The 21,483-nt window shown below is 38.5% G+C and overlaps 2 protein-coding genes across 10 annotated transcripts in view; both read right to left on the reverse strand.

The window, feature by feature from the left end:
- sash1b (SAM and SH3 domain containing 1b) overlaps window positions 1–14,009 on the reverse strand; it is a 53,959-nt gene extending 39,950 nt beyond the window's left edge. Inside the window, exons 1-2 of one of the 4 annotated variants that reach the window (XM_067613692.1) lie at window positions 13,857–14,004; window positions 13,078–13,174 (exon numbers count right to left, since the gene is read on the reverse strand). Coding sequence is in view for 2 of the 4 variants with exons in the window: in XM_067613688.1 (XP_067469789.1) it covers window positions 12,552–13,025 (474 nt within the window). In the remaining 2 variants the exon portion in view is untranslated. Of the gene's footprint in view, window positions 1–12,551; window positions 13,175–13,856 lie in introns of all 4 variants that reach the window. The other 3 variants (XM_067613691.1, XM_067613688.1, XM_067613689.1) reach the window with 3 other exon arrangements.
- Window positions 14,010–15,385: 1,376 nt separating this feature from the next.
- Window positions 15,386–21,483, reverse strand: part of stxbp5b (syntaxin binding protein 5b (tomosyn)) — a 29,676-nt gene continuing 23,578 nt past the window's right edge. For all 6 annotated transcript variants that reach the window (XM_067615245.1, XM_067615240.1, XM_067615239.1 and 3 more), the window contains 5 exons: window positions 20,781–21,138; window positions 20,221–20,386; window positions 19,498–19,609; window positions 19,014–19,234; window positions 15,386–18,919 (listed from right to left, as the gene is read on the reverse strand). In XM_067615245.1, the coding sequence (XP_067471346.1) occupies window positions 18,878–18,919; window positions 19,014–19,234; window positions 19,498–19,609; window positions 20,221–20,386; window positions 20,781–21,138 (899 nt within the window). In that variant the 3' untranslated portion in view covers window positions 15,386–18,877. The remainder of the gene's footprint in view (window positions 18,920–19,013; window positions 19,235–19,497; window positions 19,610–20,220; window positions 20,387–20,780; window positions 21,139–21,483) is intronic.

Here is a 21,483-nt window from a genome sequence, read left to right on the forward strand (position 1 = left end):
ATAGATCATATTCAAACTCTCAGACAGAGTTGGTCACTTTTAAATGTGTGAATGTGTCTTACATACTTAGATAAAACTGCTTGTAATGGCAGTTAGTAAATTCTTACCTCATATGCCTCCGATCAGATCTGAACACAATTTGGGGAAAGTATGCGTTGCACCAAGGTACTCTAGTCAAATTTTTTTCTACAAGTATGAACAGTGTTTGATGGAAATCTTAATTACTGGGCAAAACCAACACTGTTATTCAAAACTGATGCTCTGCTGAGAAAAATCTGGGGCAGTAGTGAGCTGTGGCAGAGTTAATTCAATATTTCAACAGCTGCACACTGTATTAAAATACAGACATGCAGTGGGGCTGAACATAATTAATATAAATACCAGGTTCAGAGACCAAAATCAACTTAACTAATGTGATCCTGCCATGCTCCAAATGAACCAATACCACATCCCTTTGATCCATCCTTTGAACCAGATGATTAATATGTGGTTTACATGTGGAATTAGCGACTGAGCATGTAAACAAACAATCCATGTATGACCTATATAAAATTAAATAAATAAATTTTAAAAAATACAGGACCAATAAATTACAACATCCCTAATGATGAATGAAAAAAAAAGTCCCTATTACTGGCACCAAAAAATGTGTTTCAATGTTTCAGACATACAAGTCATAATGGATTACTGTAGTTAGCCTGAGGGTGTCTAGACAGTTTTATTGTTGGCATCAGTGTTGGTTTAATTAATCTTAGAAGCAGATGTTATAGTCCATTAATTAAACAATAAAAGAATGACTAAATTTTGGCTGTTAATGTGATACGAGGCCTTTCAGTGATATATATAAATATTAACTAACATTAAAACTACATCCTATAAATTATCTATTTCAATTGACACTTTTTTCATTATAAATTATAAATTGTTTAAGTGAATTACTGTACATGAATTTGCTTTTATGAAATAAAAAGCCATCAAGTCTAACTAAAACCCTTTGGTCCTGGTATAAATTACATACAACCTTTACAATGTACCAATACAATGAATCTGATCATGCAAAATGCAAAATCTTTTACAAATAAATAACAAAAGAAATAACTGCATTAGAGTAATGGTGGCTCTATTTAAAGGAGAAGCCCTTTACATCTAGCAACTTGGTTACTCTGCTTGACTGACTGAAAATACTTGCTAACCCTGCTGAAATGGTCAATCTTGCACATGCAGTAAAAATAGCCCTGCAGAGAGCATGGCTATACCCTTGTAATGGAATGTGATCAAGGTCAATGTAGTGTGGCTTAAAGAGGACCTAGTGCCTGGTGAGGAGGCAGCACCCGGAGAGAAAAGGTTTAGGGCCAAAGAGCCACTCAAAAACATATTTATACACACAAATCTATACCAGATCAAAATTCTGTGTTTTAAGGAAGTTTTTTTCATTTCAGAGATATAATTATTATCCAAAATACCAGTCATCATGGATGGGGAGGTAAGAAATAATCTTGACACTGACTTAAGGTTCAGATCATATTTAATATTTCTTACTGTCATGCAATTTTTGACATTTTGTATTATTGAATTCTTATTCCTGAAAGCATCATATGATATAAAAAAAGTCATGTTGGGTGGGTTCCTTAAGCCCACATAAAATATGAAATAATATGAGCCTGACTTAATATTTTAAATATCATAAAACAAATTAACTGCTCACTCAGTACTAGTTCTGCTACAGACTTAAATTAAACCTCCTTTCTCAATTCAGCAGCCTGCCATGTTGTCTGCAATAAAGCAAAAGAGCCTTTCTCTTCCACACAGTGATTTAAATTCAGAGAGCACCACATAGTTTCAAAGACCTACTTAGCATTGTTATACAATAGCTGAAGCCACAGAGAGATAAAGACTGGAGACTGAGGAGTGTGTCAATAGCTGCCAGTGCTTAAGGGAAATATTTACACAAAAACAACAAAACAACTTTGTGTATTTTGGAAAAAAAAAAATATCCCTCCCTACTTGAGCTTACATATTGTTAAGTATGTACATGGTGTGTTGCTGGAGATAGAGTTCATGATGCACTTTGCTACTTCTGTTTCTCTGGGCAAACTCCTCCAGATGCTCTCTTGAATTATTTCTCTTTGAAGGCAACATGAGGGCAGAGAAAATTGGGCATTAGAAATAAACTGGATAGAGGAATCTAGACAGAAGAATGAGCTATTACCTACATTCATCTTTAACCCCCCAGTCCACTGACCCTGGATCATTCTAATCTTAGATTCACAGATATAGGTCAGTGATTATGCCCTGCTTAACATGGGGGTTTACATTATACATAGCATAGTATTCCCTGTGTGAACAACACACAAAACATATCATCCCTGATATCACTCAGCAGTGATGTAATGTGCAGTGGCTGAATACATGCTGGTACAATGACAGCTGCCCTTGTACAATCCTGTTTTTCATACATGCAGCATCCTCAGGAGGAGAGTAACAGACTACTGCATAAGTAACAAGACGGGCAGGAATTTACTGAATCCGAAACTGTAAGCGACCAGCATGTTCATGGCATGTTAAGCTTTTGAGTGCTCTGTGCAATACTATTCTACCACCCCCCTCTCGGCACCATCAGTGCAATAATCCAGCAATATTCCTGTAATGGCCCAATGGTTTGACCTAATCTATTCTGACATAACATGAAGAAAGTCCATCAGTAGGCATAGTACCCTACAGTACATAAGCAAGAAGACAGTAGTAATAGACATACTAATAGAGGATCACACTACAACACAACCAAATATGAATATATGATTTCCATTACGCCTACAGCATAAACATACATCATAAAGCTATGGAGTATGTTTAAACACAGTGGAAGTCACTGAGCTCATAGTACCAGAGTCTGGGGGCAGTGATTCCCATAGATTGACTGCAGAGCCAAACTTATTTCTTAAACAGTAGGATGCTGACGGAGGTGCCCCAATAACCGTAATTGTACGCGAAGGCTTGTTCGCCCAAATCTCAATCTGAATCTCTGAAATCTCAATAACGGAGCTACCTGGCAAGCTAGCAAGCTGTAGCCAGCATGCCGTGTAATTTTGTAAATGTACATTTATTAGTGTTACAAATTGTTTGTGTCACAAATTGTTGTGTGCCACAGTGCTTTGCCCTGTTAAAGAGAGTTAGCTGTGGATTATTAATTGTTGTGTTATAAAGTTATAACTGTTAGTAAGAAGGTTACGCAGTTAATAGACCGTAGTGCTTTTCATGGCTATTATATGTTTTGCTGCCTGTTGAAGAGTTACAGCAATTATTATTTCAGCTATGCACCGGTTTGGCGGTATATGAAAAATTCACATCGTACAGGAAATTAAAACCCGGTCCAGCACTACATCACACCTAGAAACTATTTGGAGTTTCTAATTCACCTAACCTATGTGTCTTTGGACTGTGAGAGGACACCAGAGCCTTTGGAGGGAAACTCCAAAACAGACCCGGCCAACTGTCAAAGTCAAACCTAGGACCTCCTTGCTGTAAGGAAGTAGTTCCCAAACTAGGGGGCCCAGAGTAACGACGGAGGGGCATGCCTACGGAACGGCCAATCCTCAAAGAAAGTGTTTTTAGAATTGTTTTTGATGTCTTATCCACACTGACTGGAGTCTCTTTTTTCCCCCCCCTCTGGCACGTTTAGTGAAGTGTAAACTCTACAGACAGCTGTTTAAGTCACACAAAGCTCCTGCTGTATGTGTGTGTTGACCTTTTAAACACTATGTATATCAATTGATCAGGACTCCCAGTCTGCCTGTGAGCTGCCGGTTTAACTACATTTGGGGCAGGGAAATAAAATCAATAAATACAAACAGTGTCGATTTCTTTCTTGAGGAGCCGACATGAAACGATTCTAGTTAGTAAATTTCTCCTGTCAGTCAGCCTGGTGAAGGCAGTTTGTCCTCTCAGCTCTCAGCTGCTGACAGATGGACAGAGACGTTGAAAGCAGGTCAGAGTCGGTGTGAATTGAAACGATAGAATGCCACTGCTCATGTCTCACTTTCTATGTGGATACCCAGTTAAAGGACCAGTGTGTAGGATTTAATGGCATTTAGAGGTGAGGTTGCAGATTGCAACTAACTAAATACCCCTCCCCCTCTCCTTCCAAGCGTGTAGGTGAACCTATGGTGGCTGCAAAACTTGCAAAAGACACAAAAGGCCCTCTCTAAAACCAGTGTTTGGTTTGTACATTCTGGGCTACTGTAGAAACGTGGCAGTGCAACATGGCAGCCTCTGTGGAAGAGGACCCACTCCCAGGTGATGAAAACAACAATTCTTATTTTCATGGGATTATACAGTATTTAAAATATACTTATGAACATTATACTCAATTTCTGCCTTAAGATTCCCCTAAATCTTACACAATGGTCCTTTAAGTGTAATTCTTGCAGAAAAAAAATGCAGGTTTTGTGTATTCTCACGGGGTTGCTAAATTTGCAATTCTTGTGCAGAGAAGCAATTTTGAGAAATTCTGTTGAAACCAGAAGCTGTTAACACAGAAGCGATTAAGAATAAGAAACATCAGGTGATTCTGATTAAAATGTGTACAAAAAAAGCACGCATGCTGAAATGTCACTTTTAATGCTTCCACTCTAAAAGTGACTTGTTCCTCATTTTATTTTTTCATAAGGTGTCACACACAAGTTTTAGTTCTGTATTAATTAAATTCTGTAAGAGGTTACAAGCAAAGGACTTGTCCATTTTTTATTTTTATCAACAAAAGGAGGGCCAAGCAGAAAAAGTTTGAGAACCACCGCTATAAGGCAATAGAACTAACCACTGTGCTACCAACACACCCAAGTCACAAGTTACCTTGTTGTTTTAAAGGTAACATACATCAATCACTGAAGTAAACAGAAAATTTTGATTGAAGACAACAAACATTAAACTACAAAACCACTTCTCTCATTTGTTCACAGGTTATTTCTGACCAATATGATGTTGCACTGGTCCTCATAGTAAAATCTTTGCTGGTGTTTTAAAACTCACACTGTTCAACAAAAACAGTTCTTTTCAGTCTCCATCTTTATAGTGACAAAGGCAGAGACAGCTGTCAGCTGCTGCGGAGCTTGTATTTTGCCAGGCTCTATTCACACTGGCTTTTCTTCTGTCAAAAGGGGCCTGCTGGTTTTGCTTGTCCTCGGATACTCTGGCAGAGCAACACAGGGAAATCTTTTGAAAAACTAAGATTTGTTCCCTATTCTAAGGATGTTTTTCAGGCCAGGCACCGCAATGAGGCCTTGTGGGGAGTTGAAGCTCATTGTTGAGAGAGTTATATAGGGAAAACTTCCCAATAGGGTCCGGGTGGGAAACAATTTGTTGTATGCCTTTCTGTCAAATGACAAAAGTAATTATTTGATGTACATCCTGAAAGCTTGCTAATCATCTTGATGTGCTCTTGCTGAAGTTAAAGTCCAACTGAAACCACATTAGGTTTTGCAGTGAAAAATGATAGTGTGTTTTTAAAATTTTCTTCAAAAAACAAAAAAACAAAAATGTAATCCAGCAGGAAAGGGAGAGACAAAGTAAACAAACTTGCACTGCAGTTTACAAGCCATGGGCAGACATCATGTTGTTAAAAGTGGTACAATGAAGGACCACATCTCAAGAGACTGAAGTGACATTTGTAAGTTTATACTGTTTAATTGAATGCAGCTGACCAGCTAATTAGCTACCAAGCCTGTGAAGTGACGTCAACAGTGCCCTTTTTCCTAGTGAATGTTTGTTTTGAGGCTTGTTCAACAAGCTACGGTGTCAGACAAGACGTCTTCATATTCCTAAGTTAGATGAGAAGGAGACTTTAGGAAAGCTAATTTGGGTTGTTGAAACACTTTGGTCCTGTGTTGTGTAGCAAACTGCTGTGTGGCTGTTGGCTGCCTATGCAAATATAGTTTAAAATTAAGCGATTTGATTGGCTGTATGGATACAAGTTTTCCGTCTACGTAGGTGGAGCACTAATGATATTCCGACATGTTCATGCAAAGATAGGGGTTGCCATCATGAACCCCAAAAATATAAAACATTCATTTCTCCCCTTTTTTTCTCAAAAGAAAACACAGGACATGTGATATACAGAGCTAATATATATGCTGTTTTGTATGTATGCATGCAATTTAACTTCAGTTGGACTTTGACAAATGTTTGACATATTTTTAAGGTAATATTTTAATGTCCTAGTCAACATTAAAGGGTGAGGCTGCAGCAAAGAAGCCAATCCCATTCCCACCGACTGAAATTCTAATGTGGGAATCAAAAGCATTTACCTTCTGGTACCGGTCAATATGTGCATGCAGTGTGCATTTTACAGTATTACATTATTTGTATGCAATGACATTTAGGAGATGCAAGCAAGCTTAAGGCACCCTGTAGCATAGAATGGGTTCATGAAGCCATTTTGCCAGTATACTGTAAATGTGAAAGCATTCTGTGTTAATTATTTAAATCCACTTTCAAACTCAAAATTCTGCTCTCATTTCTATGATGTGACCAGATTAACTTAGGTTTGTGTCATGTTTCGACACAAACATTTAGCAGCAAAACACTAGACCGTGAAACGTGATGACACAGGGTTTTCCCTGCCTATATAACTCAAAGGCAGGCTGCCTTTGTATTACTGGTTGTCGTCTTTTTTGAAAATACCGACATGTGATGTTGACGGAAAGAAAAGGGCAGAACTCTACTGCGAGGGCAGTGCAGCACCCGGACAGTCTACAGCGCACATACACTAGAGTTATCTTATAGTTCATCTACAAAAAAGGCAGCGGTTGCAAGCGTTTTTTGATTTAATCACAATGAATTACATTTGCGAGACGCACATGAAGTATATTATGAACTTTCTACGCTGTCACTCAAGAGACTAATGTTAGTGGAGCAGTGAACTCAAGCAATAACAAACGAGACCGGCTGACCAACACACACTGCAGCATTAAACAACTTAAACAAATTCTGAGGTGAAGAAAATAACTCATTGCTCAGTCTGTTTCACCTCAAAAACCCTGCGCCAGCTCAGTGTCTTGGACAGCGATGTCTTTCCCCGGAGCTATCAGTGCAGCAGAGAGGCTGCTCTCCATTGTTGCAGACATGACGTTAATAACAACACAGTGGAGCACTCCTCCTCTCCCTCAGTTTGTTATTCCCATACAGGCAGGAGACTGTAAGATACTTTCACATTAATTAATGCACTTAACTTTTTAAAATAAAAAGGCAGCGGACCATTTATCTTAATTGTCAGTTATGTTTTATATTGTATTTCAGTGGAATAAGGACACCAGTGAATGGTTTGGCACACAGTATACTGGAGCAAGAGACTGAAAATAGTGCCCCCTTTTCTCTTCATTCAATCCAGTATCGGTTTTGAATTGAGAATCGATTGTGAATCAAATCGGCACAAAAGTATTATGACAGTATTGAATCAAGACATAAGCATATCATCCCAGGCCTACAAAATCAACATCATCATTGTTCACAACCTTTATTTTTTCATCCTTTTGTTCCAGCCTGGTATAAAATTGAACTTTTGTTTGTAACATCATGATTTTTTTTGACTTAAGCCCACAACACTCTAAAGGTAGGCACAATTACATGCCTACCTTTAGGTGGTACATTCTCCAACCTTTGCCACCTTTGTCTCAAAATATTCAGGGAAAACCCTGTGACGAGCCCTTCCCAGCTTCACTGAAAACCTATTAAAGCCTGTAAAACCTTTTAATCTATTTTGTGAAAATCCCCAATACACTTTCACTGCAACATTCATCCTGATGTCGGTGTTTAGGTCATTTACAGCTTTACCAGCTTTAATCGCATTACTTTTTGGCTGGACTGGACACAGACCAGCTCTAAAACCCTGAGTGTCTGTCTGTCACTGACTGACTGACTGACTGGCTGAGTGTTGGAGTTTCCCCATTGGTTGGCTGGCTGAGTGTTGGAGTTTCCCCATTGGTCACTGCTCTTTCAAAATGAATTGGTATGAACAGTTTCCATTATGTCCTCAGGGGGCGTTTACAGCAGAGCCCCGAGTGCAGCTCACTCTCAGACTTAAGTGCAGCCCCAAAATAAGTTTTAGAAACACACATTTACCACCCGAAACGTCTCACATGGAGGCTCTGACACTGACAGGAGGACCAACCTACAGATACAAAGAGATGCTACGGATTCATTTTACCAGCCTGCACAGCAGCTGGTAGATAGTTAGCATGGCTAGCATCAATAACATAACCGTGCTGTGCTGTGTGTAGCCCATAGACTGTATAGAAATAAAATGTAGCTGCAGTGTTTCCAGATTAACAGCACTATGCTGGGGAGGTGACGGGTGTGTTTGCGGTGTTTGTGTGCTCTGAAAGATGTCACGGCGCGGACATAAAGTCACACAGCTGACAGACTGTTAGCATAGCATGCTAATCGTACGTAAACATAGGAATGAGACCATATGTTTACAGACATCTGCAGATAGAAAATGATGAAAGCAGAGTTAACAGACAATCAGAATAATTATAATCAAAATTAAAATTAGTGCTCTTTCAAATCAAACATCCTATGATATGAATGGAAAGTGGTGTTCTTGCAAACGTTGTTTAACCACGTCATGTGATGCTACTTCAGTACACTTTAACAACAAATATTATTGGGACAGCTACAGAAAATTGCAGATGAACATTTAATATCCAGGAATTCACATTGTAGACACTACCACTGACTATCCCTGTTACAAATTGGCCACAATTTCGCATATTGACCATAAACGGCCCAGCCATATACTAGGTTTTGACCTAGTCTTGTTTTCTCTCTCTCAAAGTCACTAATAGGTCCTGCAGGCCTGTGTGAACTAGTCATGCGTGCAAAATAGTCAGAAAAGCACATTGCTCATTGAGAATTGATTGCACTACCAAACTCAGACTGAGAGACAGAGGCATTGTGGAATTACAGATCCAAACCACTGCAACTCCTGAACTGAATAGGACCTGAGGACATGCCATACTGTTTTTTGATCTCACCTACATTAAACATAACTAAGGTCAATGTTTGTTACAGAAGTGCAAAAAATGATGGTATGGTATGAAGATGACTCCCAGAACATTTTCTAATATACCATTTTACCGTTTTAGAGTTTTCAAGTTACCAATAGTAGTTTTATATTTTTAAAAATGTTTTCTGTTAATTTCAGTGTGTTATGAAAATTAAACTTCTAGAGATGGATTTTTAAAATTATTTGTGTGTGCTAATGCAATAGATCACTTTTCACTTATGTTTTTATCACTGTGCAATGATCATGTGACTTTATGGCATTGGGGCCATTAAGACAGAAAAAAATAACAGTAGTTGTAAAATAACCAAAATCCCAGACAATATCTAGAGTAAAAGCAAGTCAAAATATTAATTTCATATTGGTATGATATTGATATATCACCCCGCTCTGCACAAATTCAAGCAAAAAAAAAAAGTACTGCTGGCACAGCCAGACTTGGCCTGAAGCTGCAGTATGCTATTTCTGATGAGAAAATGGGCCATACTGGCCTACATACCTGCATTCTGAAACCATTAAATGGACTAAATCTGATGAACCCGGAAGGCCAAACTGCTCTAAAATGCTGTTATCACACAGAGCTGACCTGATTGTTGTGTTATTTTAAAAATCAACTCTTCACTGATGAGCTGCCCCAATCAAACTAGTAATCAATATGCACACCGTAAATGATCATGCACGTCTTCATAGTGCAAGTACTGCTAAGGATCCAACAGACCATATTTAAAGTACCAAAAAGATTGGCCTATTTCCTACTGAAATGCAGCAGAATGCCATTATACTCCATTGTTAACCACACAGTGTGAGGCTTGAGAACAAATGTTAAACATAAATGATTTGATAGTGACAGTCATTTGAACTTTGTAAAGGCTACATTAACTAGCTAGAAGAGCATAAGCGTAGCTACTGTCCCATCCGCTATTGTAAAATCTGTTCCTTTAATAGGTTTTGGCCTGTGAATGAACCTAAAACTCCAGCATGGCTTTTGCTGACTACAGAGCTGATGGTGCTTTTAAGTCTGGAGAATTAAAGAAACTTTTCTGGGTGAATCTAACTGTGCCTGTATTAGTTGCAACCTACAAAGGGGTCAGAAGTAATTCACAAAGTGCCTCTGCACTTAGTAGTTTGCAGCATCTGAATCTTTCATGAACAGTATGTAGCAGTGAAGCAGACCAGAACCATACAATAAAGTACAGTACAGTGCAACTATTTTATCTTATGACACAACAGAAGGGTAAAATATACTTTTCCAATAAGACTTTCATTATGAGAATAAATGAAAATATGCCAAACATTGCAGTGTGTTTTATGGGTAGACAAGGCTGCACAATAGGGAGCCTTGTTTAAAGGCACTCTAGTAAAGCAGGCTCAATATTCTCTGATTTCTATTAACACAAAGATCAGTTCAATCAAACTGGAAAACTGCTCCTGGCTCGCCTGTCCCTCAGACCACATTCATTCATTGTTGATGAGCAGCATTTAAAACTTGTATCTGCTGAGGAAAGACGAAACCAAGATGAGTGTGAATGTGCATTAAAAGAACAATTTGTCTCTTGGCTGAGTGCCACTGCTGAGAACACAAACTGTGCCTAAGGTCTGAAAATACAAAGATTTTCTGGGTTGGTGTCCAACGGTCGTATTTAGCAGGGATTCATTACAACAGTCTGTTACAATACATATGAAACAGATTCATAAAACCAGTCCACCGTTCACTGTCTAATGGAAAACATCGGTTTTCTGTGATATAATAAAAAACAGAATCCATCAATCACACCTTCCACTGATAGTGACAGACCGTTGGAAATAAGCCAAATGTGCTACTCAGTTTGTCATCTGGCAGGCCTCGGACTATTCACTCAGTGTATTATGGACTGAATGGATTTGGTTGATGCCAAAGTAGAATAGCCATCCTCTACAATTAATTAATTGCAGCAGACTCTGCAGCCAGCAGACTGTACAGTTGTCAGGAACATAGCAGATCACCAGAAATAAAATGCCATGTTGTCAGTAAATGTATTATCTGTGGAGTAAACATCTGTCATCATGGCTGATCCATTGTCCTACTGACATCTGCCTTCAGAGGTCAGAGGATTTTTAACCCCTGCTCACTGGTTATGCTTAAATCATATAGTATACAGATTCCACTCATCATGCAATCACAAGCACCAGCTAAGCTATCTATCATCATTACTTTTCTGAATCCCAGAAATCCTGAGATAACCTTTATCCTGACCTTTAACACTTAAATACCTGATTGCATATCTGGATGCACTGTACAGTAAAGCTAAAACCATTAGTGGAATAATCAATAAGTCGCCTGACAGAAAATTAATCAGCAACTATCTTGATTAATTGTTTTTCTTCAAAAATTTAAAACATCACCCCTACTTCCAGTTTCTCAATTGTAAAGATGTGCTGCCTTTGTTTGTCTTATGCGACAGCAAATTTGAAGATATTACCTTTAGGATATTGTGATGGACATTTTTTAACTAATATCTGACATTTTATAGGCCAAATAATTAATGAAATAATTGAAAAGTGGCAGTGACAAGTGGCAGATTAATCAACAATGAAATCTACGGTATTTTGTTTTACATTACAGTGTATTTCTTCTTATTCCTGCACCACCGTCTACACGTAGATGGCATGAAATTATACCAAAATATATACTAGCAGGGACTGATTCATCTATGAGATCTAAAATTTCATTGCTAAACTTCTGATTTTGGTGTCAGTCTCTCAGAGTCCAAGTACAATCCTCAACAGACCAGAAAACAATGCAGACACACATTTATCTTAAATGGAACAACTCTCTCCTTGCACTCACTATTGTGTTCACCATGTAAACATACAACCCAAGAGATCACTCGGCAGTCCTGATGTTGCTATCTGGTGTGTGATCTATTAAACCTGAACATGTTGTGAGTAAATTAGAAGAAGGTGAAACATCACTAAGGCATAAAAACAATCAAAAGTTTGAAAAAGCCAAACTAACAAAAAAAAACAAAATTGATTTACAGTGATTACAAGAGAGACAATAAATCCTGACATTTGATCTAAGAAGTATTGTTCACAATTAATTTTCTGTTCAACTAATTGATTCATTTATTTATTAATTGTTTCTGCAGTAACATCACCACACTAAATCTGGACCCAAGCTACAACAGCATTACCAGCTCAATTATACTGTGAGATTTAAAAGAACATGAGACAAATATACCAATGATAAAATATTACTAAATCAAGCTACTGAACATACAAATTACTTTTATTAAAACTACAGTTTTCAGTAAGAGTCAATCTTGGCCAGTGGCCAGAAATACCAAAGCATCCTTGGAGCAATAAGGAAGAATCACTGGCAGTCAGCACCATCAAAGAAATTCGACACACTCTTCATCACATACACTACAAAGTAAGCGTGCTAAATTACAAGAGGCAGCACTTGAAGAGCCGGCATTCAGTATCACCTTGTTGTAAGGAAATAAAATGTGCCTACCTTGTGGGTGTACGGAGCTTGTCCAAGGTTGATTCCATCTTTTGCAAGTTTATCTCTTATCAGTACCTTGAGCTTCAGTTTGGGATAAGTCACAAAATCATTACAATCTGTGAATATCGGGTCATGGTTTCCAGGACAGGAGGCCTGGTGTATTCCTGTGTGTGACCTTAATGTCCTCAAGTCCTCCTCTCTGTTTGAGTGTAAAGTGTGGTGGCAAGTAGGAGCATCCAGAGGCTCTAGGGTGAAATAGTAGCCAGGTGATTTCCTTTTCTCTTCCTCTTTCAGCTGCTGCACTGCTGAGAGCAGCCTGTGTCTGTGATACTGAATTCGGACACCTATGGCATCAAGGTCTGGTCCCCCAATCTGTTTACAAACCTCCAGATCGTCATACCCATTGTCAATGAACGACTCCACATACTGAGACAGATGGAGCTTCGACAACCAGTCCAGGACGAGGTTCGGCCCTTGACTCATCTTAAGATATACAGTAGGGAGGCCTACCTTAAGTGCACACCATCATCCTCACCTCCAGTCACACTGCTGCTGCTGCTGTTGGGAGCTGTGGTCCACTTAACTCCCACCTTACACACAGTCCCAAGTTCAATTCTCCAAAGCAGGCACATCTATTAGATATGGGCAGAGCAATAGAAAACACTGTGTAAACAGCAAAGGGGTCAATATTACTGTATAAACATATTTAGCTCTCAGATGCTCTTTAATCTGGCCAATCCTGGTTAAAGCATCTGCCCTGCTGAAGTGCTTTTGAGCAAAAACAGTGCAAGCAAGACAGGTTCAGACTCTCCTGTTGATCTCTTGGAGATTATAAGTGAAAGATAAAAATTCCCCTCATGAAGAAGCTGGTTTGTTTCTAAGCCAAAACAGTCCAACAGATGAATTTCACTTCTTCAACCGTTAAAAGCGTGAAGCGCGTGACGCAAGCACTTCTGGACATATAAGTAGTTAGCTACTTTCTGTCGTCGACGGAATTGTAAAGTTAGCCGGTGAGAAGAGTCGAGTTATCTACATTTCTGTGAAGTTATCCTCTGCCAAAAATAGGGGGAGAGGGGAAAAACACCGTAACGTTAACAGTTGGCGTCTTCTCAGACTGCATCCATCCTCTTTGTCTCATTCATCGCGACGGTTACTGAGCAAAGACGCTCAGGTCCATCAAACATTTAACGGAGCAAAAATTAAAAGGTTTGACGTTGAAGCCGGGGTAATAGATAACTACTGTAACATGCTTGTTGAAAAGAAAAGCATACAAAATTTCTACATCTTTTCCGAAGTGCACTAGTTGTGGCTTACTTTATGCCTGGCTGCCTCCGGATTCAACTTTGCTGTCCCTCCGCTTCATCCGCCGTCTCCGTCAGTGTGAGGATGATGCTCAGGCTTCAGTCACCGCTATAGTGTTTTTTCTTTACCCCGCTGGACTACGGAAGTTCTGCGAGTAATGGCGCCACCTGCAGGGACTTCTGGGAAATGTAGGACTCCTGAAAATAGGTAAATAAACCTATTTTTCTACTTATAGGACGGGTTCACAATTTTTAAAGTCTGTCTTAAAACAATAGTCAGGTGCCCAAGTGAACAGTGAAATGGGTTTTTCTTGCTGTAATCATCCCTCCTGTTCATACTGACCATTAGAAGATCTCTTCATAATGCACTTACAGTGTAAGTGATGGGGGACAATATCCACAAGCTTCCTTCTGTGCAAAAATGTATATAAAAGTTTATCTGAGGCTATTATAAAACTTCAGCTGCCCAAATGAGTCAAATCAAGTAGATATCTTTCAACGTTACAGTCTTTTTAGTACCAAAGTCCCTCTTTTTGTTGTTATACTTCCACTGCAGCTCAACAGGGAAACACAAATAAGGAATTTGATGCTAAAAAGACTTTAAATGTGGCAGATATCCACTTGATATAACTAATTCAGACTGCTGAAGCCTCACTCATATAAGCTTTGCATAGATATTTCAATGCATTTTTGCACAAAATAACTGTGTGGACACATTGTGGATTTTGCCCCCCATCACTTACATTGAAAACACATTTGAAGGGGATCTTTTAATAGCCAGTATGTACAGGAGGAATGATTACAGCGAGGAAAACCTCTTTCATTGTTCATATGGACACCTGACTGTTGTTTTTAGACACACTTGAAAAATTGTGAACTCGTCCTTTAAATATTCCCTTCATTGTTTTAAATTCATACTTATATTGTGTGGAATACTCAAAAACCAAGATGCCATTGTTGTTATTGCCACATCATTCAAACAGAAATATTACTGATATTATGCATTATTTCATAACAAGGTTCCCAAAACTTAACCTGACATACATCTGGATTTTATAAACCGAGGAATTTCCGCTGTGAACAATGCTTGGCCCTGTACTATACGTGACTATTAGGTGAATACAAACATAAAGGGCAAATTACAGAAGTGGCCAAATGTTGGAAATAAAAAATTACACTGAAACTGATATTAATATAAATTTTTACGTGACTGGTAAAGGTGCATCTCTAATTAAAACAAGTAAAAGTCATGAAACCATGAAAGCGCTCACCAATATACATCATAACAAAAGAACTAATGAACAGCATATGATCTCTTCAGCCAATATGTTATATATATGTATGTTGCCTCTTATGATGATTTCAAGGAAGTGTTGGACCATGCAGGAGGGTTTTTGGTCTTCAGCTGACATTGACCTCTGACTTGAGGACAGATGTGTCCCAAAATAATTTCCAGATAAGAAAATAGTGAAGTACTCATGTTAAAATCATGTCAGTGAGCAAACAGGAAGAGATGACACAGAAAACACAAGACAAAACAGATTATGATTGGTTTTACATTTATTTTCCATTGCACAATAATATCTATATATACTGTATCTACAGTCTAAATTGTTTGTGGCAGCAGATTAAGTCAGACATCCATGTGAAATTTATTTTAATAAAACTGTACAAAAATTGCCTACTATGAGAAAATACTGCAACTCCACAGATATTCATCCCAGAAGACAGATGGATGGAAGTATGGTGACTGAGAAACCCTTCAGCTCTCCTGCACTGCGCTTGTAAGCCTAGCTTTCGATTTCAATGCATTTCTACAGTGCAGCGAAAGCAAGAGTTTTCATGAAGCAAACAGTAACATAAACAGATGTACCAATAAAATAAATATAATCTCTAACACTTATACAATTGGCATGATCAAATGAAAATGGGACACGTTTCTGATGTGTGATGAGCACTTCAGTTTTGTTCAACATGGTGGTAAATACAAATGCCAAAACAGACAATCTCTAAGAGGGATAATACATGGTTGTTTCAAGTTTGTAAACACTTAATATCATGCATCCTTCAATGTGCAATAAGAGACCATTTAGGACATATATGTTGCAAACTGAAGCACTTTAAAGTCGAGGCCACACTTTGTAGAAAGACTCAGCGGCCCACCAAGAGGAGACGACCCTCCTGCAGTAGCAAAGCTTGAATCTGAGATGAGCATGTTCAATATATAACCAGAAAATGTTTTATTGTCATGTTTGGATAATGTTAATTATGCACAACCATTGTTTGGACATTAATGTGAGTTATTCTATCCCAAAATTACATTAAAGGTATTAATTTTTTTTAATATATTATTGAAATTAAAAGTATATATATATTTGTTTTCAAATATATAAATATATCATAGTATCATTAACCTGACATTGAAAACAAATCTGAGAGTGAAGCAATCAGCATAATTGGCAAATGACATAGATAAGCATAGGTTCTGTCATGTTTTGGTCCTTTCAAAAACAAGAAAATGGGACAAAAAGAAATTAAAAATCATATTAACAAAATTATTTTAAGTACAAAAAATAGTGCAAAACCCACATAACTGCTCTTTCAATTGGGTTTATCTCAGTAGTATACAGTAGAGTAGATTAAAATCAGCCAGCTAAAAGTGAAGGGTTTTATTCCAAAATGCTGTATATCCATCTTGGATAAAACATTTTTGGTGTAATTGATAACTCAATATCTCTGAAGTATATATGATTTAATCCTCTAAAATCTAAGAAAAGCTCTCAAAACTCCAAATAAGTGTCTCTAGCTTTTACTTCATGCCTGCAAGCATTTTTCCATGAGTCAATGTCACTTTTTTTATTTTTTATTTTGGAATTAAACTCTTCAAATTCACTTTGTCTGTCTTCTGAACGCATGTACAGCAGTTTGGGAAAGTAATGAGGGTGGCATGCCCAGAAGAAGAAGCTAAAGCCAATCTACTTTCCCCCCCCCTACACACAGTAGACTTCTGGATTTCAGAGTGCTGTTAAAATGTATCCAGACCGACTCTTACCATTTGGGAAAAAAAATCAAGACAACTTTGTGAAATTAAGCTCTTTGGTGTCGGAAAAGAACATGGCCGCAAGCGTACAGTATGTCACGTTGCCTGAACCTGCACTGTCAGATTTGTGTCCAGCTGTCCCCGTTATTTACAACATTTGGCAGCAATCTGGACTGACAAAGTCTTGTCTCTCTTTTCCAAATAAAAAGACCAACAGATAATGCTCCTACATTGACACAAATAGCAGCATATCCTTGCACCTCATGAAAAAGAAATCTAATTACAATAGAATTCTAGTTTATCACATTGAAAAACACTGTCAAGCAAAAACAAAAACCTCAAAAGACCTATTGTAATACACTGTATCTATGTAGTATTATAAATATTGGCGCCCATACACATATCCCTGAATATATGTATGTTCACAAACACACAGATATACACATAGGTAGAGGTTAGCATATATGCGTCATGAGGCAAAGGCAGAAGAGAAACAGTTTTTAAGTGAATGGTTGAGAGAGAGATAACCAGCAGCACCGTGTGGAACACTCTGTGGTGCTTGGTCATTTCTACTGGCAGCTACGAATACGAAGACAGCATTACCATTTCCATTGTGCTGTGAGAGACACATGCTTTTTTTTCCCCCCTACACACTGAGAAACAAGACGAAAAATCAACTTCAGCTATGACAGAATGCCAAAAACAAATTTGAATAAAACGTGTATAGATATAATCTTTATCACAAAAAAACTGAGAATTGTAACCAAAATATACATTTATGCAATCTAATTATATTCTAAGGACAATCTTTGTCTTGCCCTTTAACACATCGTCTTCCACGACTTAGCTACAGCCCCATGAAAGCTAGAAGTGTATAAGAACTTCAGGGGGTTTCCAGTGTATCAACTTTTTATCTTTCTGATAGATCAATGTAAACTCTTCAATAGGGGTAAACATTTTCAGCACTTTTTGTGCATTTAATTGAAAAGGAAAAAATAAAAAATTAATGCCCAACATACAAAATTCTTTTACTTCCTATCTATTATTCTGTTCCAATAAATAATCTAATTAAAAATAAAAACCAAAGTGACTTTCAGGAAAAAAAAAAAATCATTTGTTTGTCTCAACTAAAACGACTCAGTTGGGAAAATGCTGTAAAAGAAATGGTGATGAACTAGTGTACTACCAGCCCTTATTCGATGAGAGGCAATAGATTCTTCATCTCTCGGTCCACATTTCTACTGTTCTAAGTGCTTGAAAGGCCCTTTCTGGACACGAAATGACAAAAACAGACTGACAAAAAGGATAGCGGTCAAACTTTCAAAATAATTTAGACCAGAAAAACAAACAAACACCAGTCCTTCATTGATTCAATCATTCCTATAGAAACATACATCATCATTGACTTGATTAGATTTGAAGGACGGGGGGGGGGTCTTCAGACTTTTCTCCTCATTTAAGTCCACTGTGTTTGGCAGACACCATAAAGGGCAGAGAAAGGAAAATAACAATTGCAATCAGGCCACCACAAGTACATGTTTTGCAGAATTGTCTTTCCTCTTTCAGAACAAAACAGCAGGGTGTTTGTGTGTGTATATATATAAATATATACACACACACATACACATATATACATATATGAGATATATATGAGTGCATGACCGATGGATATGTAAGGTCCCCTCTCTCCTGTTCTGCGGACTGATGTTAAATAAACATCATCGCTCTCAGATGAAATGGAAAGAGAGATTCCTAAGAGCTTCTCTTCTTCCATTTCTTTCCATTCTCATTACGTCGGGTTGGCCAGTGTCTACTCTGCGGCAGTCCTCCGGTGACTGAGGTAATGCAGAGTGTGTGATATTGTGCTGAGAATAAAAGCATGAGTCTGTAGAGCAGAGCCCCCCGTGGAGAGAAATAGAGAAGAAGAGGGACCTGCAGCTCCTCAGAGATACTGGTGTGTGTGATTACAGAGTCCGATGCTCCACACGCTGCCATCAGAGCTGGTACCACTTCTTGTCTTTGTACTTAAGCATCATCTGAGGGCAAAAAGGAGGGGGGAAAAAAAAGGAGAGTCAGAAACAAGGGAGTTAATGTGAAAACAGCTTGCTTAAACAGATGCCAAGTGCATACATCATGAGCATGTTTGGAGAAGGACTCTGCGCTGGCCATCATGGCAGCCGTTCTCTCCTCCAGCTCGCCCAGTTTCTGCCCTCTCTCATCCAAAGCTACCCGAGCGCGGGCCAGATCTCCCACAACCCCAGATGCCGCACCCTTCATGCCTTCCATGTTGCCTGGGCCAGGGATATGCTGGGCCAGGCTTCGGGAGGCTTTACCAGCGGCTGTTTCACCAACTACCAAAGACAAAAAGAGAAATCAATGTACTGTGTTAATAAATTCTGACATTTGTCAAATGATACCTTGGTGGTTAAAGAAATTTAAAATCTGTGACTGAAAGGTAACAATAACATCCCCAAATTCCCCGACTGGTGGCTTTGATAAGAAACCAGTGACATTAAAACTAAGCAGAAATATACATGATGAACTAGAACTCATAACACACAACTATGAGGCTAAAAACACTATGATGTAAAATTACGTATTGTCCACTACTCACAGAGGTCTTCCCGATCCAGAGACTGAGCTCCTCCACCAAAAAGGCCTTTGAAGAAACCTCTGTTAGGAGCCTCCGGTGTCTCCACGGGGGTAAATAACTCACTGAGCATCTCCTGGAGAAGACAGAAACATTAGCACATGTCCATTTCATCGTTTCTACTTGTGGACATACAGACTGACTTATAAAGCACTCGACTGTTCAATTATTGTTATTACCTTTTTTTAATCCATGCCTTTTCAAGTGTTGATAGCATATATGCAACTATGTATTTTTCCATTTTTTACATCAAAACAAATGTTTTTCTAAATAACTCTTGCTGGCATTTTTAGATTTATGAAAATGAGTACATTGCATTGAAATATTCTTTCTTGTGTGTTTTTGTTTTCTCCATAATAGATTTGATATTATATCTGGACAAAGATCCCAGATTTTTACTTGTCAACAGAGGACGCAGTAGCTAATCTGGTGCAAAATGACAAAAAAATGGAAGCCTGAAGATTAGTTACAAGTATGTAATACATAACAGCCGACAACTGGTTGAGTCAGCAGGGAAACATTAACAGCTGTATGTTGTAACTGAATATGTCTGCACCCACATACTGTAATTAAGTTTGATTCAATCCAAACCTTCATGGAACATATTTGGCATTAATGGATCTGAAAATGACACATGAAGTCAAAATTTTCATGGTCTATCCCAGTCACTGGTAACAACTGCCTGACCTGCAGGTTGTCGCAGGTCTCCTGGCTGTAGGTGATCCTCTGGATCTCGGTGGGCGAGGTGAGGTACAGCGCCTGACCGTGGTTAGAGAAGCAGAACGTCCGAGCTATCCGCATGTCTGTAAGCGGCAGGTAGTTCATGTCCAGCAGAGGCCGTAGACTGGGCAAACTGTCACAAAGAAGAGTTTGTAGACACATTGTAAATACGTTAAGAAATCTACTATACATGTAGCTATTACAATTTGATCAGAGATTTTCAAAAAAAGATACCAATTCCAGTATTTTGTGCTGGATCTGCTGTTAGTTAATGTTTTTCTGATACCAAATATCATATGTATATTTAGATTTTAATCAAAAACATACAAGTGGTCAAGAATTTCATTATTTTTAGCATGTAAATGACTGTAACAGAATTAATAGCATGGAACACAGTGTTTTTTTAAAAAGGCAGTGAGACCCATCACACATATTCAATAGCAGGGAAATTATACATCTACCTTGAGATTAATGTTTTACACCCCTCCCCTCCCCCAAAAAACCATGATGATGATAAATTAAGTTACCTCAGAGTCATGATGTGCCCATTAGCACAGAAACAGGCGATGCAGTTAGTTCCGGCCATCTGCACGACATCAGCCCTCAGCACGAAGGAGGTCTCTGTGATGTTGTGTTTGTAGATGCGAGTTTGGGAGGGCAAGGCCACCACCTTGGCCTGTTTCTCCGAACACAGCACGGCGAAGTGGGAGTCCTGGCCCTCTTGCGATGAGGGAGGGGAGGCTGGCCTGCGCCTCCTGCTCTTCTCCTTCTCTTCATCAGAGGCATTTGGGTCATACCATGACTCATAGGAAGGGGGCAGCAGAGCTCCAGTGGCGTCCAGGAGGGCCATCGTCAAAATGCCTCCTTTGAGTCTGGCAAGGGTGCCTGGAAAAATGAGTATTACGAATACATTAAAGTATAAGTTAACTGTTCCTTTTTTTTTTAATGCATTTTTTAAATTTGTGTCTGAGTTTTTCATGATAACCAGGCATGAAGTGTTGCTATGCTGCACAGTCATGGTTTGAACAAAGTATTTATTTTTAGTCTTATCTAAAAAGGCACAATCCATGACTGGTGTACAGTTGAACTGTCAGGTTTAAGTTTAATTCCATCTAGACTCAATATACTATGTCTACACTGATTTAGCCACATTGTGGATCCATGTAAACTCAATGTGACCATTGGGGGCTTTGGTAATATTGTTATTTATTACTTTTGGCTTTTATATTA

Source organism: Thunnus thynnus, chromosome 16 (assembly GCF_963924715.1).
Source record: "Thunnus thynnus chromosome 16, fThuThy2.1, whole genome shotgun sequence".
Lineage (NCBI taxonomy): Eukaryota > Metazoa > Chordata > Actinopteri > Scombriformes > Scombridae > Thunnus > Thunnus thynnus.